Source organism: Saccostrea cucullata, unplaced genomic scaffold (assembly GCF_032062105.1).
Source record: "Saccostrea cucullata isolate Sc308-1 unplaced genomic scaffold, CSIRO_AGI_Scuc_v1 ctg270, whole genome shotgun sequence".
Taxonomy (NCBI): domain Eukaryota; kingdom Metazoa; phylum Mollusca; class Bivalvia; order Ostreida; family Ostreidae; genus Saccostrea; species Saccostrea cuccullata.
This window is the reverse complement of record NW_026932876.1, coordinates 93,522-113,200: the sequence shown is the minus strand read 5'-3', so window position 1 is coordinate 113,200 and position 19,679 is coordinate 93,522. Positions and strand designations below refer to the sequence as shown.

At 33.6% G+C, this 19,679-nt stretch overlaps 1 protein-coding gene across 1 annotated transcript in view; it reads left to right on the top strand.

The window, feature by feature from the left end:
• Positions 1-18,436, top strand: part of LOC134236381 (RNA polymerase II elongation factor ELL-like) — a 32,916-nt gene extending 14,480 nt beyond the window's left edge. The window contains exons 3-12 of the mRNA XM_062718543.1: positions 712-821; positions 4,395-4,520; positions 5,772-6,182; positions 6,561-6,631; positions 8,143-8,308; positions 10,055-10,136; positions 12,459-12,612; positions 13,416-13,464; positions 14,350-14,521; positions 14,803-18,436. Of these exons, the coding sequence (XP_062574527.1) occupies positions 712-821; positions 4,395-4,520; positions 5,772-6,182; positions 6,561-6,631; positions 8,143-8,308; positions 10,055-10,136; positions 12,459-12,612; positions 13,416-13,464; positions 14,350-14,521; positions 14,803-14,958 (1,497 nt within the window). The 3' untranslated portion in view covers positions 14,959-18,436. The remainder of the gene's footprint in view (positions 1-711; positions 822-4,394; positions 4,521-5,771; positions 6,183-6,560; positions 6,632-8,142; positions 8,309-10,054; positions 10,137-12,458; positions 12,613-13,415; positions 13,465-14,349; positions 14,522-14,802) is intronic.
• The last annotated feature ends 1,243 nt before the right edge of the window (positions 18,437-19,679 follow it).

Genomic DNA, 19,679 nt, shown 5'->3' with positions numbered 1-19,679 from the left:
GTCAATGTTTTGTTGATATTACAATTTAAGAATTATAAAAAATAAATAATAAAATCCGCCCACCCGCCCCAATTTTTTAGCAAATTAGGATGAGAATCTAAAGATTAATTTTACCTGGCCTAATGAGGACTATTTTATATACTATAAACTGCAAACACAATCCAAATTCCTACTCTACAGAGAAATAAAGCGAAAAGTGAAAAAAAATATAAAGAACTTGTGTAGAATGTTTGTATGTTGCCTCCTTAATTACTGTTTGTGCTTTATTTGTTTATGAGGTAAACAAGTTTATGATAAAAGTTAAGTCTCTGCTTGCTAATTATTCTTTATTTACAATGAAGTTTTAGGCACTAAAAGTGCAGATGTATTTTACATTTGACAGATTTCATGCACACTATACAGATCATGTGTTTCATTCCTTTAAACTAAAATGCACTAATGTTACAGTGGTTGTATATAAACATTTAAAGTACATGTGTATTGAAGAATTTAAATGTACCGGTAGTTGCTTATTCTGTTGTCCTTTAAAGATAAAAACACAGAGACTTATTGAATGAATTATTATTTAAAGCAGAATATACAATGTATTGTAAAAAGATAATTTCATGCACTTTTGATTTGCTTTAATTAGAGCCATTTAGTGGGAAAAAATAGACTGTCATATGACACATGGAGAATTTGAGTGCAGTGATGTTTTGATTGTTATTGTAGGTCATCAACGTCCCAGGACGGGACTCTGGCAACTCCAAAACATTCCAGTTCAGTGTTTCCAGTCTGGGGGAAGCCAATGGCTTAGACTGTGTGCAGCAGACAGACTCCAAGTAAGGGGGAAATGACAAATAAGTTACATTTACAGCAGGGTTGTCCTCACAACATCCCAAGATGTCACATTAACAGCGGGGTTGTCCTCACAGCATCACAAGAAATTATATTTACAGTGGGTTGTCCTCACGACATCACAAGACATCACATTTACAGTGGGTCTTCATCACAACATCTCAAGACTTCACATTTACAGTGGGTTGTCATCACAACATCACAAGATGTCACATTCACAGTGCAGTTGTCCTCACAACATCACCAGATGTCACATTTACAGTGGAGTTGTCCTCACAACATCACAAGATGTCACATTTACAATGGGATTGTCCTCACAACATCACAAGATGTCACATTTACAATGGGGTTGTCCTCACAACATCACAAGACATTACATTTACAGTGGGGTTGTCCTCACAACATCTCAAGACATCACATTCACAGTTGGTTGTCATCACAACATCACAAGATGTCACATTTACAATGGGGTTGTCCTCACAGCATCACAAGACATCACATTTACAGTGGGTTGTCATCACAACATCTCAAGACTTCACATTTACAGTGGAGTTGTCCTCACAACATCACAAGACTTCACATTTACAGTGGAGTTGTCATCACAACATCTCAAGACTTCACATTCACAGTTGGGCTGTCCTCACCACATCTCAAGACATCACATTTACAGTGGGGTTGTTATCACAACATCACAAGATGTCACATTTACAGTGGGGTTGTCACCATACCATCACAAGACTTCACATTTACAGTTGGGTTGTCATGGCTCAAGCGATTAAAGAGATCAACTTGAATATACATGTCATATTATAACAATTTTGATGCCTACCAATAGTATAAAATGAAATCAGAAAAATCATTGCTTATACACACATACATTAGTAGTTTAGATGTAAATGTGATCAATTGACTAGCTGTTTGCCATTTTAAATATTTTTTTTATAAAAAATATAACCAAGTTTTACTGGGAAACATGAAAAAAATTTAAGACAGATATTATGTGTGGAAGATGCTGTGATAGAAATATGTTTTCTTAATGAACTGGTTTGGTATTCACAGTTTCCCTTTTTTATGTTTGTATTATTGGAAAATAGTTGTATCTATTTTTTCAGTTTCATAATACACTCCATAACCCTTCAAACAAAGAACTGAAGGCTAATCACTTCTTCATGGATTAAGTACTTTGGTAATATGACTTTGGCCCACGCCTTAACATATATGAAGCAGACATTATGATGTTAATTGTAAAATCAAGCCTTTAAATTCTTGTGGGGGTCAAAATCAGCAATAAGGAAGCTATAGAAATTGTAGAAAAGAGGTTTTTTCTTTGCTGGATGTGTTTAATAAATAATGTGATATGAAAGTCATACTATAAACTTACACTTATTCACTGACTACATCTGTGGTTAGATGTTTATATGTATGGACATCATATTAAGCTATAAAATCTGCCTTTATGTGCTGCATTGCAATTCCTATTGTAACATTATGTCATTGAATTTATTCTCATCAAATTTATGTTGGTTTTTACACCGATTGTAAACACTGATAAACAAAGCATTATATTGACCTTGATTTGAGATGTTCAGTGGCAGTCATTATAACAAACATCACAAGTGGGCCACTTCTGTGTTAAGATTTAATTGGAGTGATCCGCAGTTTTAGGCCATACTGTTCTATTGAAGTCAGGCACTGACTAAGCATGTATTGTCCTTGAGTAAGTCCTTGATCAACCAGTACAGGTGTTGTAAGTGTATAGGTATATAGCTTCATATTCAGAAACTGACTTGGAGAACTGAACAATTAGAATATGCATTCTAGCTGGGCTAATATTTGCTATGCCCATTGTCCAAACCTATTCACTTGTTGTATATAAAATTATGTATAAATAAAAAGATAATACTGAAAGTAGGATTTATTAAAGTGCAGGCTTATTTTTGTATTTTATCTTATCAATGACACCTGCATTATTTTAGCTTACAGTACTGTATACAAGAATCCATTGAATTTTTCAAAACACCTTTCACATTCTATAAACATAAATCTATATTGTGTGTAGACCCGATGTTATTGTGTACCAAATGATGAAAATTATTTTATATGTACATGTGAAAGTAAATTAATTATGTTCAAGTGGAATATTTTATGTGTGGCTGTGAATTGTAAAAAGTCATGTACTTGATGGAAGAAAACTAAAAAAAAGAGAATTATGGGCCACATATGGGGTAGAAAAGGCCCTTTTCCCATCAAATATTAGACAGGATTTCAACATTTTCCCCCGAAGACAGTTTATTGAAAGTTAAAAGTCTGCCATTGTAGTACCTGACATTAATACTCGAGGGAATGCTGTATTTGTAGCATTTGATGAATTAACCAGACTCATTATATTATTAAGTTCTGTTTTGTGTGTATATTTAGAATAACTGTTACACACATGTCACTAAAGCTTGTAATCAGCAATACAAAACATCACTACCTATGATCAAGTAGAGCATGAACTAATTAATTTTACACAAAGAATGTTTGAATTGACAATGAGAAGTGAATGTCAGGGGAAAAAGTATTTTGACTTTTAGAATTTTTTTTATAGGCAAATTTTCATTATTCATACATAATCATACTGATAGCTGCAATTATTAATGAGACAAAAAAATTAAGTACCAGTTTGTATGAGGCGTACTAGCAAATTTATTACTTTCATATGTGTTCTTAACAAGACATTTGTTTCAGAGTGATTCGGTATATATCAAAACAATTCAGGGTTTTTTTGTCCAAGGCATAATTTTCCAAGTATTTTTTTCAAGGTGGTTTCTTTACAGTTAATATTATTCCAATATTAGACAGTATTTCAGCTCTTTTCTTACATTAGAAGTCCGGCTTTTGGCAGTTTATCATAGATAATGCATGTCAAAATCACCTGGTCTCCATGTGAGATGTGGAGCTTCTGTTTATCTCAGAGGTCATCTATTTACAATACTGTGAGACAACATCACCTCAGAGTATAGTAGTGAAGACATAAAGAAATGACTCTCCTACATCATGAAGATGGTCTATAACTGTACATAGTAAACAAGTCATATACTGTAAACCAACTTTTATTCGCGTGCGAGAAATTTTCGCGATGTTCGCGAGAACCTCGTCGTCGCGAATATTTCTCGCCGCGAACCAGTCCTCAAGGTCTACTTGCATATTACTAACAGAACCAAAAAAGGCTTGATCGCGAAAATTAATCGTCGCGAACTAGTTTATTCCCGGTAAATCGCGAAATAAAGTCGTCGCGAATAAAAGTTGGTTTACAGTAAAGCAAAACAAAAGAACATTATTAAGTCAATAGGTGTCAGTAATATAACAAATAAACAAAACTGATTTTTTAACAGTTATTATCAAGAACAGATTTAAGTTTGAATGTTTTAAAGCAGATTTTTCTTCTTTGAAAGGAGTGCAAGACTTTACTATTTATTAAATTTCCACTATACTGACATAATGCTTAATTAGATTGGTTATTTTATGAAATATTTTTTTATGCAGCATTTGATAGAATACAAATTATTTTGTAGAAATGGTAACCAGCTGGTCAACCTGGGCACAATGTCTGCCAGGCTGAATGTCCAGGCTACGTCAGATGTCTTCAGACAAACGAAGGAAACGATGAAAACGGCTCAGGAAGAGTGGACAAAAGTCAGGTAGGTCAGTCCGGAGTAAAAACGGCCCAGGAAGAGTGGACAAAAGTCAGGTAGGTCAGTCCGGAGTAAAAACAGCCCAGGAAGAGTGGACAGAAGTCAGGTAGGAGTGCAGAGTGACCACGTCATGGCTGGTATCGATCAAATTAAAAATCACAGCCTTGCATATAAATAAATGAGCTGTTTACATTTTAAATTCACATATACTTTGAATAAAGAGAAAAGATTTTGAACCAAGAGTAAACCATTGACATTTACCATGTTTACCTTAAGATTCTTACCATATAATGGGAAACTTTAGTGACCATTTAATTTTGGCACTATTATTTATTAGCAACAGTTTTGTTAACACTAAAAATACATTTTGTTTATTATTCAATCAAGTATTGTCTGAAAAATTGTCCAGATTTATATTTGCTTAAAAATCATTATGCTAATAATAAATGCCCACTTTTTTGGAAAAAGTTGAGAGCTATAGCAAACTTTTATACACTTCATCCTATTTTCTTTCATTTCAAAATCCACTATTAGGTTGTAAATACACTTAAGATGAATAGCGAGTAAAGCTGTACACCACTGTACTTTATGAAGAAGTCAAGGTCATTATATTGTTGGCTGTGCTATACCTTTTCAGGAACTTGTATAGCCACATAACATTTCCAATTACCGCTAAACAGTTGTTTACACTAGAATTTGCATTTTGCATTTTTAATGGATTTTTAGTCAATATGTTCATATTTTTGGTCAATAGAATAGTAATAAAATGTAAATTGGGAGTAGTAATAAAAAAGCTTCCTTCTAAAATGTTGTTATACTTTAATAAAACACAGATTTTTCTTTATAGATTGTAGAGAAAAAAGTAAACTAAATAAGACATTATATTCCCAGTATATGTATTTGCAAAAAGGGGGATCTATTTGGAAGAATTAAATGCTTATAAAAACCACAAGTATTCCATTTTTATAGTATAAAAAATGTCAAATAAAATGACTACTGTTAATTCTAAAGGAAGAAAACTTAGGAAAGCACTGGTATGTAAGCCTCATACAGGTGTTTTCTTACCCTCTGTACTGTGAAATCATACATATATCAGTATAACTTGTCAGAATATTGCATTTGAGAAATGAATAACTATTTATAGAATGCCATTAAACTTGTCAGTACGTATTATTTATAGAAATGAATTTCTATTTATAGAATGTGAGTATAACATGTCTGTATGTATTATTTATATAAATGAATTGCTTTTGATAGGACACAAGAAATCAAACTCAATGGAAGGAATGGTGTTGGCCGAAAAATCAAGAAAGTTAAACATGAATCTGAACTTAAAAACCCGATTCCTCCTACACGCCAAGAGAAGGAACGGGAGTTTGACCTCAAGAATCGAATTCAGGAGGCCAAGCGGGACGTGGATATTCGGCTAATGATGCAGCACAGTGCCAATAATTCTAAAGTGAACCCTAATCTGAACAGTGCAATAAAAACAAGTAAAACAACTGCTGTAGTCTCCCCCTTCACCAACAATTCATCCTCACGTAAAGTAAGTCCATCTCAGTCACCACACGAAGTGTCATCCACAACGGGCGGAGTGCCTTCCCCTTCTTATTCTTCCAGTCAGCCTGTCAAAACCACCAAAACTGCTGTCATTACTGCACCTATCAGGTAACTAAAGTACTACAGGTATAATTAATCTCATATAGATATGTTAGATGTCAAAAAGGGCTCAATGAAACACCAGTATCCAATAATTCAGCATTTATTAAATTATCAATTTACTGAATACTAAAAGCCTTTAGATTTCAAGTATTATATCCATTACCTATATAATAAAGAAATATATTCTTGATCAAATCCCACAAAGCCTTAGGGGCTTTTATAGAAGATTTAATCATGTACCAACCTGTATGTTTATCTCAATGAATTTGCTTTGTTCTTGAAAAAAATATTTTTAAAAAAGAACCATTTGCTGAGACAAATGTGTTTTGAATTATGAGACAAACTTAAAGTAGGTTGCTAAAGCTAGAAATATTTTATTTTCAGAGAAAGAATGGTCCATTTTCTTGCTGTCCGTTCATATAAAAAGCCTGAGCTATATGTTCGCTTGATGAAAGGTGAGTTTTTTTTAAAGGGATTTTGATTGGATCATATGGTCTACGTTTTTATAACTGTTTGTCGACTTGTAGGAACAGGTAAGCGTTATAGCCCAGAGGCCTCTTGTTCTAATAATGTGTCCCATATTGACCTAGTTTTCTGATATTTCTATAATTGTGTCAGATCTCACGGTCATGTGTAATTATATAATAGCTTTCTCTAAGCCTGTCAGCTGTGTACCCTAATTCTTTATCAAGTATCAAGGTTGATTTTTTTTGTCCTTAATTAAGATTATTATTAAAAGAAGAAATTGATAAAACTAGTGTGTTAATAATGCAAGAAAAATCTGAAAAATAGCTCTATGTGAAACTTTTATATTGAACATTATATTGTGAAGTCAAGAGCATCCTGGCCTGGATGTGATCGGACATGGTAACAATAATAATCTTTGTGGTATCCTTGTTAATTTTAATGTATGTAATAATAATCTATCTTTGTGGTATCCTTGTTAACTTTAATGCATCAGTTGTGTGACTCCTTTACCTTCTAGCATCATATACATAATCATCAATAGAACTAATGGCTATTGTTTAGAAGTTTTACAAAGCTGACACACTGTGTTAAATCTGATACATAGCGACATCTGGGCTTCCGTCAACATCTGATATGTCTGTACAATAAAATGATGCTATTTAGGGTATTTATTAATGTGACTTTCCTGGTGTTTGTATATGTTTATGCATCAAGAAAGACAATGGTTTAAACAAAATACCTCTTTTACAAGAAAAAAGAGAGAGAAAAACATTGAGAAATTAAGCTGTTTGCCAAGATAAATGATTTTGATTGGTTCAACTTGTAGGTCTTTTTTATTTGTGAGAATCAAGTTGTCTATAAAGATTTATGACTTTCTGAAGTCAGGGTCATTTTGTATCAATGATGGGAATGGTAGAAAGAGAAATCTGTATGACAATTTATTTATTTCTAGTTATAACAGGTTACTAAACATTTCACAGTTGTACACATGAATATTTATATATTCAACAATGACATTTTTACTTGCCTTAATTAATAAATGTCATGTTTATTTTCAATTTTCTGAAATGTCAACCATTACTACCAAAACAAAATTTCAGGACATTATCTTTTCATATTATGTACAGTATGTATAGAATTTCATTTTTAGCTGTTAGGCTGATACAAATTTGACTTCAATAGCATATCTGTTCAATTGAAGTCATCTTTCAAATTGTTATTTTCAAAACTTTATTGTCAATTGTAAGTAATCTTGCAGATCATGAAAAATTCTCTATAAATACAAGACAGTTGATAAAATAATGCTGATTGTATGGTAACTACAGTCCGAAGATTTCCAAAATGAGTCCTCCTGAAAGAAAAATAAAGACACAATTAAGAGACAATTATGAGAACTATAGTCTTGAAGTTATGAATCTTCATGTATTTCATTTCAATGCCTGTATACTTAACACAAAAGTTTGCTGAGTTTTTCTGACTGATGTTGAATGTTTTGTAGATGGTTTGAGTGATGCTGATCGTAAGGAGTACAGTACCTTTAATTTAGAGGATATAGCTGTTCTAAACCAGAAAGATAACCGATACTCTCTGTCAAAGCACGCCTTCTCTGAGGTCAAACCCGACTGGCCGTACTACACAGATCACGAACGAGAACTGGTCAGAAAGTAAGTAGTCACATAGATGGTAGTCAAATAAAGATAAGACACAAAACAGTGTAGTCACAAAGAGGTGTAGTCAAGAAAGAATGGGATACTAACAAAACAGTGTAGTCACAATGAGGTGCAGTCAAATAAGAATAGGATTGTCACAAATTGGTGAAGTCAGAGAGAGGTGTAGCCAAGAAAGAATAGGATAGTCACAAAACAGTGTAGTCAAAAAGAAGTGTAGTCAAATAAGAATAGTCACCAAATAGTGTAGACACAGAGAGGGTAGTCAAATAAGAACAAGATACTCACAAAACACTGTGTAGTCACAATAAAGTGTTGTCAAGAGAGAATAGGATAGTCACAAAACAGTGTAGTCTCAAAGAGGAGTGGTCACAAAGAGGTATAGTCAAGAAAGAATTGGTTATTCACAGAGAGGTATAGTAAGTATAGTCACAAAGAGAAGTGGACAAGAAAGAATGGGATAGTTACAAAGAAGTAGAGTCACAGAGAGTTGTCGTCGAGAAAGAATGAGATAGTCACAAAAGAGTGTAGTCACAAAACGTTTAGTAAAGAAAGAATGGAAAATTCACCATAAAAGTAATTTCTTAAAGAGGTGTAGTCAAGAAAGAATGGGATACTCACAAAGAAATGCTGTAACAAAGAGATGTATTCAATACATTCAATAAAGAAAGGGATAGGTTTCATGTTATTACTATTTTTAATTTTAAAGAAATTATGTGGATGAATTCTCTTTTTGATACTAAAATATGGGCTATGAATTTGATATTGTGATAAGTAGTAGAGTATTGGGGATGATGTATATTTCCTGTTTACATGTTAATTAAGTGAGTAAATGATTGTCTTAAATTGAACCAAAAAAGAACAGCCATTTCATACGGTTATTTACGCTGCATGAGATTTGACAGTAATTGGAAAGATATTGGTGATTGCCTCACACAAGATAGCATTGCTCATATTTAAATTGCAAAACAGGATTTATGAAGAAATACATAACATTTGATTCTCTGAAGATTTACAGTTATTGAAATTGTTTTCCTCTATCTCACCATCAACTTCTCTTCAGAATTTACTGGGATGAGAATAAGATTGATGCATGTACTTAATATCAGTTAGAATTTCCTCAGTTACATACTATTAACAGTTTGGGAACAAGAGAAGCTGGGGACCTTCCTGTTGTCCAAATCAAGGTTTCAGTTATTTTTTTTATCAGAAAAATGACCTGATTGTCAAGAGAATATTTCAAATATGTAATGAAAATCTACATTTTCAAAGTCAAGGATAAGGAACTGTACAAGACCTGACCATGTTGCAAACCAAAGAATATGTGTTTATCAAGGAAAATATTGCTTCCTTGGTAGCTAAAAAAGGTTTATCTATTAAATCATTTAATTTCATCAAATATGATATACAAACAGAGAGCATCCAAATACATAATGGGTAAATTTTAGTTTTAAAGATGGGTGTTGCCTGCATAGCTGCTAAAAGAATGATTTTTTTAAAAAAATATTTGAAAATGCTAGTTCTCCTATAGTTTGTCCTGATTTCAATAGAAATTTATACAAGGGTAGAAATCACAGGCCTTTAGATTGTTTTAATTTGACCCCAAAAAAATGTGATGTATAAAAAAGATATTTTTTAATGACTCAATTTTTGTCAGCAATCTAAAGGCCTGTGGTAGAATTAAGAAAGAAAAGTACTTTGAATCAGTATCATTATTAAATGAGAACTATTGGTTTATTTCAGGAAGCTACATAGTTTGTCTCCAGCGTCTTCCCCTGCCACAAGTCAGCCATCCCCCAAAGCCAGCCCAACAAGTAGTACACAGGTAAACATTAACACCAAAGCCAGTCCAACAAGTAGTACACAGGTAAACATTAACACCAAAGCCAGTCCAACAAGTAGTACACAGGTAAACATTAACACCAAAGCCAGTCCAACAAGTAGTACACAGGTCAAAATTAACCTCAAAGTCAGCCCAACAAGTAGTACACAGGTCAAAATTAACCTCAAAGCCAGCCCAACAAGTAGTACACAGGTCAAAATAAATACCAAAGCCAGCCCAACAAGTAGTACACAGGTCAAAATTAACCTCAAAGTGATCCCAACAAATAGTACACAGGTCAAAATTAACCCCAAAAGCAGTCCAACAAGTAGAACACAGGTAAAAAATTAACCCCCCCTCCCCAAAGCCAGTCCAGCAAGTAGAACATAGGTTAAAAAAAAATTAACCCCCAAAGCCAGTCCAACAAGTAGTACACAGGTAAAAATTACCCCCCCCCCCCCCAAAGCCAGCCCAACAAGTAGTACAGAGGTAAACAAGAGGCCCATGGGCCACATCGCTCACCTGAGAAGCTTTGACCATTCTGTTCTTTACCAGATTTCCCCCTTGTTATACATAATGCATACCCACCCTACCCCACTGATCATAATTTAGACATTTTGAAATCTACACTACCCCATGATCCTTCCATGGGCACATATGTTTCAGCTTTTTTGGCCCAGTGGTTCCCGACAAAGATTTTTCCTATATATTTCTATGTAAAACTTTGATTCCCTATAATGGCCCCCCCTTCCCCCGGGGGTCATGATTCCTACAATTTAGAATTTACACTACCCCAGAATGCTTCCACATAAGCTTCACTTTTTCTGGCCCAGTGGTTCTTGAGAAGAAGATTTTCAAAGATTTTTCCAATATATTTCTATATAAAACTTTGATTCCCCATTGTGGCCCCGCCCTTCCCCCGGGGGTCCTGATGTGAAAATTTTAGAATCTACATTATACCAGGATGCTTCCACATAAGTTTCAGCTTTTTTGGCCCAGTGGTTCCTGAGAAGAAGATTTTCAAAGATTTTTCCTATATATTTCTATGTAAAACTTTAATACCCCATTGTTGCCCCGCCCTTCCCCCGGGGGTCATGATTTGAACAATTTAGAATCTACACTACACCAGGATGCTTCCACATAAGTTTCAGCTTTTCTGGCCCAGTGGTTCTTGAGAAGAAGATTTTCAAAGATTTTTCCTATATATTTCTATATAAAACTTTGATTCCCCATTGTGGCCCCGCCCTTCCCCCGGGGGTCATTATTTGAACAATTTAGAATCTACATTATATCAGGATGCTTCCACATAAGTTTTAGCTTTTCCCCAGTGGTTCTTGAGAAGAAGATTTTCAAAGATTTTTCCAATATATTTCTATATAAAACTTTGATTCCCCACGCCCTTCCCCCGGGGGTCATTATTTGAACAATTTAGAATCTACATTATACCAGGATGCTTCCACATAAGTCTCAGCTTTTCTGGCCCAGTGGTTCTTGAGAAGAAGATTTTCAAAGATTTTTCCTATATATTTCTATATAAAACTTTGATTCCCCATTGTGGCCCTGCCCTTCTCCCGGGGGTCATGATTTGAACAATTTAGAATCTACACTACCCCAGGATGCTTCCACATAAGTTTCAACTGGCTCAGTGGTTCTTGAGAAGAAGATTTTTTAATGACCCAACCCTATTTTTGTCTTTTCTTAACTCCCCTTGCGAATGTCCCTTCATTTTAACATTTAAATTCCCCTTCACCCAAGGATGCTTTGTACTAAGTTTGGTCAAAATTGGCCCAGTGGTTCTTGAGAAGAAGTCGAAAATGTGAAAAGTTTACAGACGGACAGACAGACAGACGGATAGACAGACGGATGGACAGCTGGACGGACGACGGACAAAATGTGATCAGAAAAGCTCACTTGAGCCTTCGGCTCAGGTGAGCTAAAAATTAACCCCCCAAAGCCAGCACAACAAGTAGTACACAGGTAAAAAATTACCCCACCCCCCCAAAGCGAGCCCAACAAGTAGTACACAGGTATAAAATTAACCTCAAAGCCAGTCCAACAAGTAGTACATACATGAAAAATTAACCCTCCAAAGCCAGCACAACAAGTACCTGTGGTACACAGGTAAAAATTAAATTTCTGTCTGTTTCATACCCCCCATCCTCCTCTTTGCCTAGGTAATGCAGCAAACTACAAACTGACCACACTCCACTAAGCACAATTTTAAAACCTCGTACATTAAAAGTTAATGGAATATTAGATAAAATATGTAGCATCCTGTTTTGTATGGAGCAGTCTGGATCTTTATTTCATTATATATATTTATAGAAAAGGCCATGTGAACAGCCAGAACAAAATCAGCCATCCAAAAAACAGCGCATATCCCACTACCGCAAGGAAAACCGGCCAGCACTGACGGAAACTGCTGAAAACCGAGAGTCTGTCGGTAACGACCGCACACATAAAAAGGAGAATATTGATGGTAAACAGCTTCAGTCTCAGTAGTGTATGGTCTAATGATGAAGGGATACAGTCTTTTTAAAAATGGTTTCAATTTCTCTCTTTGTTAGGATACTGATGATGTCCTTTAAATTTGAGGGATTTTTCTTGTGTTACCATATAGTCAACTGATTGCTTTCTTTAGTTTGTCCTTCTGGAGTCAATCTCTTTATTCAATCTTTTCTGAAGCTTTTTAGATGCTGTTGCCTACATTACATAACCATAAGGACAAGCAATTGCAAATAAAATAGCAATAAAACCCTAGGGGAATGATTTATTTAAACCCTGATCAGGCGACAGTCTTCATTATATCTCAAAATATCACAAATATTGGTGATTAAATAATCACTTGTCTAGTGTTTCAGACACTTCATTTCATTCATGATTGCTTAAGCTTGATATTTGAAAAATACAACCAGAGATAGACAATCCTTTGCTTCTCATCTGAATGTTAAAATAAACAAATTTTTATATCTTAAAACATCCTACACAATGTAGTACATGTTTCATAAGTTAACATTGTGTAACAGGTTTTCCCAGTCAAAGTGAATAAACATTTTGTGTATTCAGCAATTTGTTTTATTGATTTTTTTTTTATTCATGAGATCAATGACTTAAGCAATACTTTGTTGGCATCTCAATGTAAGCATAAAAACATGCACAAGTTTGGATTAAAAATGTCACTTACATCTTTGATTTTGAAGTAGAGGTGTACATGTATCTTTATAAAGTTTGGAAATTGTAAATCAGTGCCAATATCTGACTTTCTGTATTTTTTGTTTCCAGACTCGGCAGACGAAGCTTCCTCGACATCAGAGACCCCCGACTATTTCCTGTAAGTAGAGGATACACCAGAGTTATCTCAGGAAAAGATTTAGTTCCTTATAAACATTCTGAGTTATTTCCATCATTATATAAACAGATGATAAGCTGCAATATAATTGGACAAGAGAACTGTTTCCTAAACAATAAAACACCATTTTTGACCACACAAATTATCCAAACTATAAAATATGAAAGAGAGATAGGGTGATATGGCCTGGTTTTATAGCTTATCCGAGCTTTTAGCTCAGGTGAATTTTTCTGCCCAAAAGTAGAGTGGCTTCCATTTGTCCATCTATAATTTTTTAAAACAATTTAACTTCTCTAGAAACACCTGGTTATTTTCAACTTTTTAAATTTTAAACAATATTTTATTATGTATAAACGTAACAGGATTAGACAGCAGGCACTGCCTGTATAAGTCCTCTCCATGAGGACTTAATTTCAACATAACTTGCAACAAAGCATCCTTTGGTAAAAATGAAGGGCCACAGGACTTACAAAAGGAATTATTGGAATTGTTTAAGTTTAAGAAATAAGAGATCAAAAATTGGCCAATTTCAATAGGGATTAAATCAAGGTTTACGGTTCAGATTTTGATATATGTACGAGTATTGCTAAATGAGAAAATAATACTTAGCCTTTATAAGTAAAGGAATAAATTTACACGTTTGCTACTTGTGCAATTAGGTAATTGGTTTCAGTTCAACATTTAATTTTTTTGCCTAGAACATGAAATATTTTTAAAAGATTTAGATAAAAGTAGTGTTAGGATACCTAATAAGTTTACTAGAATTCCAGAAATTGAATTTTATTTGAATTTGTTTAAAAAAATTATATAAACATCATCAACAAGTAAACCATGATGACTATTAATCGATATTTCTTTATTTTGCAGTAAATACATAGCAATATCAAGTGGACCCCAGAGAGCCAAATATAAACAAGACTTTAATACAGAGTATCAGGAATATCGCGACTTACATGACAATGTGGAGAAAGTGACGAGAAAGTTTGCTGACCTCGAGACATTAATGAAACGAACTCAGCCGGGTACAGAAGAATTTGAGGTAAGTACTTATGTTCTTTTAGGCTTAAAAAGCTGGATAAAATCGAAAAACTTGCCTATTACATATTTGCAGTTAAACTTTTAAATTACTCGATAGTTCAAAAGTGCTGGAAGTTACCAAATAAAAAAAGGATTTTAAGTCAACAAAAATGAGTGAATTAATTTCTCAATCTTTTTTCCTAAAGATGAAATATCGTTGAGGTGAAATAGGGGCATTTTATCTGCTGCTTCATTTTGATGTTTGAATGATAAATGTGAACTGTACTCTTTATTTTTAAACAGAATCTTAAAAATAGAATACGACAGGAATATAAGTACCAGAAAGATGATCACAAATACATGGAACAGAAAAAACGATTCGAGTACCTACACAAAAAACTGGGTCACATAAAACGACTGATTCTGGACTACGATAACAGCCAGCCCGCGATGTCATAGCTGTGGAGTCTGGCAGAGTTATGTCCCTTTCTGTAATTGACCTGACCGAGCCTGCTGACTGTGATTCTATAAATAGCCTTATAAAGGTAGAAGATTCTCCTGGTGTATGGGGGGAGTCAGCCATCTGGGTGCCTCTGTTTTTGTGTGTTTGTTTGGTGAGTCACAAGGTGGCAGATATGTTTGGTGATTGCTCTGGTTGTATCTCTCAATATGTGATATTCTTTAATATTTTGTGTACATTTTTGACAAAAAGTACATAGATGTAAATTTGATGTCAAGATGGCAGTATAAATTATTTTTGTTATGTTTCTCTGTTTAATGTTATGGTGTAACATTGTTGACATGGCATTAGAGATTATTGATTGTGCTAAACTCACAGCCATTTTGCAATAGTCAATAGAGGGCAAAATTTATTCTGTTACTAATTATTATTGCATGACATTGTAAGGCATGACTAGGCTTTTTGCAGAAAGGGACATTTTTTTCTGCTAGGACTATATTTTTGTGATTTGCCCAATGATGTATTTTTCTTATAATGATGACCTGATTGCCCAAGGATCTGACCTGGAAATTGAAAAAAATTGTTGCAAACATATCCTTGATTTTCCATGAAGACTTGTCAAGGCAATTGTGATCTGTGGATTGATAGTCGAAGAAAAAGATCTATAATCATGTAATGATTGATCTGGTCAAGATTGATTTACACACCTCTTCAATTGATTGTATTTTTAACATTCAGATCTCACGGTGAAAAGCTAATTAATTTTTGCATAATTAACTTGTAAACTGGTGGTATCTGAGTTTGTACATTACAGTTTTGTTTGAGTTGATATTTTTAATGTGTTGACATTCATTGTTTGGATGTTAGTGCTATATTTAAGATCATTCAGTATCAAGTGCCTTAATCTTTTTCCCTGTTATATATACAACATTGGTTTTACCAATTTCTTCATGGCATTACCACACTTATTGTTTCACTTTTGTTACTAATTTATTTTGTTATTTATTTGGATATTTTCCCTAGTTTTACGGTGAAATTTCAACCATTAAACCTTTCAATCTTTGTCTTGATCAGCATGTATATGCAAAATAGTAAACATGTTTTTTTATTTTAAATTTTACACGAGGACTTTGCTGTAATTCTGGTATGCATTCATGATTTTTCGTAAAAAATTTGATCAAGATGACTCAAAGATAATGAAATTAATGATTTGTGACACTTCTTATAAATTTCTCAGCAAATTATATGTAATGATCTCAAATATTGCAACTTTAAACACTTGGCACAAATTGTACTGGCTTAGATTTTAATGCACAAGCAGTCAAAGGGAGAGAATTCAGACCTATGATTCCTCCATGACATTGATTATGAGATGCGGAAGTTGAAGGCTAGTGTACATATTTATTCAGAAGCATTGTCAAATGTTTTGTGTCAAATTATTGCACCATTTTTGTCAAATTTTGCATGTATGAATGGCAGATATCCAATCCTCCATAAAAATACTTTAAAAAAATTGTAAAAGATGTAAAAACAAAAAAATGCTATATACAATATTATACAATGTATATACATTTAAAAAAAAATGCAAAAAGGAGGATATTGGAATCAATGCAAAGTTCATAAAACAGGAAAGTCATGTATTTTCATTAAAAACATCATTTTAAGTGATAAAATATGTTATGAACTTATGATTGTAATGAATCAAAATTGAGAAAATTTGATCATTTTTATATCAGAGTATTACAGAATTTCCTGCTTTATGAGGAAACCAAGTTGATATATACATGTAAGAGGGGAGATTGTGGAAAAATTGTGTTGCAAAAACTGATGGATACTTGATTTGTGAGAATTTACCAATCAAATTTGATTAATTAAAAATATGAGGTTGTACATTACTTTAGCTCAAGTTGGACCAAAGACAAGAAAACAAGTTTAAAGTACTCCATGTCACTATAGATGCCATAATACTGTGATATAAGTTGGCGATACATGTATCTGTGAAATTATCACCTTTTTGTTGAAGATTTGCTACATATAAATAGATAGATAGATGTAAAACAAAAATCACAGATCAGTCATTTAAGGAAGATTCTGATACAAAACAAAACAAGCATCTTCACCTCACTGGAGTAAGGAGTGGAGAAGTTTTCATGGAAAAGTGTAGGAGAATGTGACATTTTTTTCTCTCTATTTATTGTTTGTGGTGTGTGTCTGAATGAATGAAGCTTTCTGTATTCTGAGTGTCTCAGAGCATCTTGTCATTTCTGGTGATTTCTTTTTTATCCGTGTTGTGGCATCTCCATGCTGTGCTTACACTAGATTCACTATCTTTTGTAATTACCCCCCTTTGTAATATCTCCTCTTAGAGTAAGATAGAAAGTTGCAACAAAAAAAAAAATAAGTAAATATATGATCACTGTAGATCTTTATCATTGTAGAAATTGTATCAGGTCAAGTTTAAAGTACATCAGCTGTTCAAGTCTGCTGTTTTGAAGGGGGAAAGCTGTTTAGCTCTTGCTAAATTAGCTATATATGACTGATAAATTTATGACAGAATTTTAGAGAGAGAGTAAAAATAATATTTAAAAAAATGAATAAAGGGTACACATAAAAAAAAATATTGATTATATAGAGGTAGGAAGGGGATTATTGTTTTTGATATGAGTGCTAGATGAAAAATGGACCATAATTGACACAAACTTGAACTTTACCCCAAATACATGACACGAAGAAGTATCAAGCTAACTGCACAATATGGTGTAACATGTTTTTCCTTGCTCAACAGACATGATTTTTCAAAGCTAATCATGATTTTGTGCTTATTGGTTGTTTTAGAATGAATTTGTAAATATGTTCATGAATTTATTGAAATTGTAAATATTAAAATATAAGTTTGAAATACAACATAAGTATTTGAAAATAATAATTAAGTATATAAAGTTTTATGGGATGAATTTGTTTGCATGCTGTTTGCGGATTTTTTGTTTTAAAACCTTTCTCATCACATTCCACGTTTGAATAAATAGTCTGGACAAGCATTCCAAAGATCAAACCAGTGTGTACTAACAGTCAGTGAATAGTCCAGACTAAAACAGGAAAACCCCTCAGACAAGGGGGTTATTGGATGTCATGTTTGAATTTAAATTTAACTTTTTCTTTTTTGAATAAGATTAATTTTTGATTACTTTCTATAACAAAGCACAGAAGTTGATTGATGTTTTAGATGTTGATGAGTGGCAGATGTATACTAGGGATATCTCACCCTCTGTTTTTCACATTATTATCATTCTGTATGCAGAGCTGTTATGCTGATGTCGGCATGTGTTGTATATTGAGTGTCACATGGTAAATTTGACATGTCGCACATGAATAAATATTTTTACATGCTGCACATGGCCAAATGTTATACAATGTACCATGTGATGCACATGGCATGGTAAATGTTATCTTCAATAAACAAATGCATTGAAAAAACTATAGTGTTCTCTATTTTTTCTGCCAGCTGATACCAGAGTACCCTGCAATTGTGAAAAGTTTCTTTCATCCGTCAGGTATTGTCACTCGCTTCATGTATCCAAACATCCACAAAAATACAGTTCATGTACTTTGAAAGAGATGGCAAGATTTCAAGTTCCACAAGGCCAGGTCTACTTTCAATATTAATATACAGGGAACCTTGTCATATGAAATATTAGAAGTCTATTAGTGTACGTAAATGTACATGTAGATCCCAAGAAGCAACAGTAATTCAATTTTGATCTGACAGGGGTTTGCAATTATTTGACTTTTTATCCAAAAACTACAAACAAATCACTCATCCAGAAATGTAATTAAAATCCAGCATCAGCAGGCCTGTTTGTGTGCATCCCTTGATTCATCAATCATGCTAATTTGGTTCAGATAGGCCTCATAGTTATGGACCTGCCATAAAAACTTTAACCTAGTCGCTCATCTGGAAAATGTATTTTAGATCCAGCAGCCAAAGCAAGCCCATTATAGCATGAATCATTAGATGCATAATCCATGTAAGTTTAGGGCTTATAATTTCTTAAGAATGAACCTGCTCTGTGGCAACGCACTTTGAAAAAATCATTTTTTAGTCATGGAAAGATTTTATTTGTTATTTATCCTTCAAAAAACTAAGCCTAACCCTAACCTCAAAAATGAATTGATTTACTCCCGTCGAAAAGAGGAGAAGACGGGTAGTGTGTCCAAATCTTTATCTTTCCAATACATAGGTGTCGGTAACAAACGGGGGAGGGGAGCAATAAACCTAAAAAGGGTACCCTGCATTTTCAGTGCTTATACGATGTATATATCTTTCCAAAATAAGTGGGGGGCTTAGCCCCCCATCCCCTCCCCTGGCCCTTCGCCCAGTCTCGATGTCTATGCTATACTCAAAGCATTCATATAATTATGTATTTAACTAACTGGTATGACTTTCAATAATAAATGAGTTAATTAAAACAGATGAAAACTAGAAGTTTTAAGTACAGTAAAACGTATGAGAGAGAAAGAATTTTCATAGTTTTGAACAATCAAATTGGCCCCTTTTTATTATGATAAATGCTAAGTTGCTTGGAGCTTTCCTCTGTTAATGCCCCCTATACACCTTTAAATCTACTTATCAAAGACTAAAATTAAAAAAAAAAAGAAACGAATTTATGAACTTAAACAATCGTCACTCTTTTTTTCAAGACCCTTTAATTTTCCCTTTTAT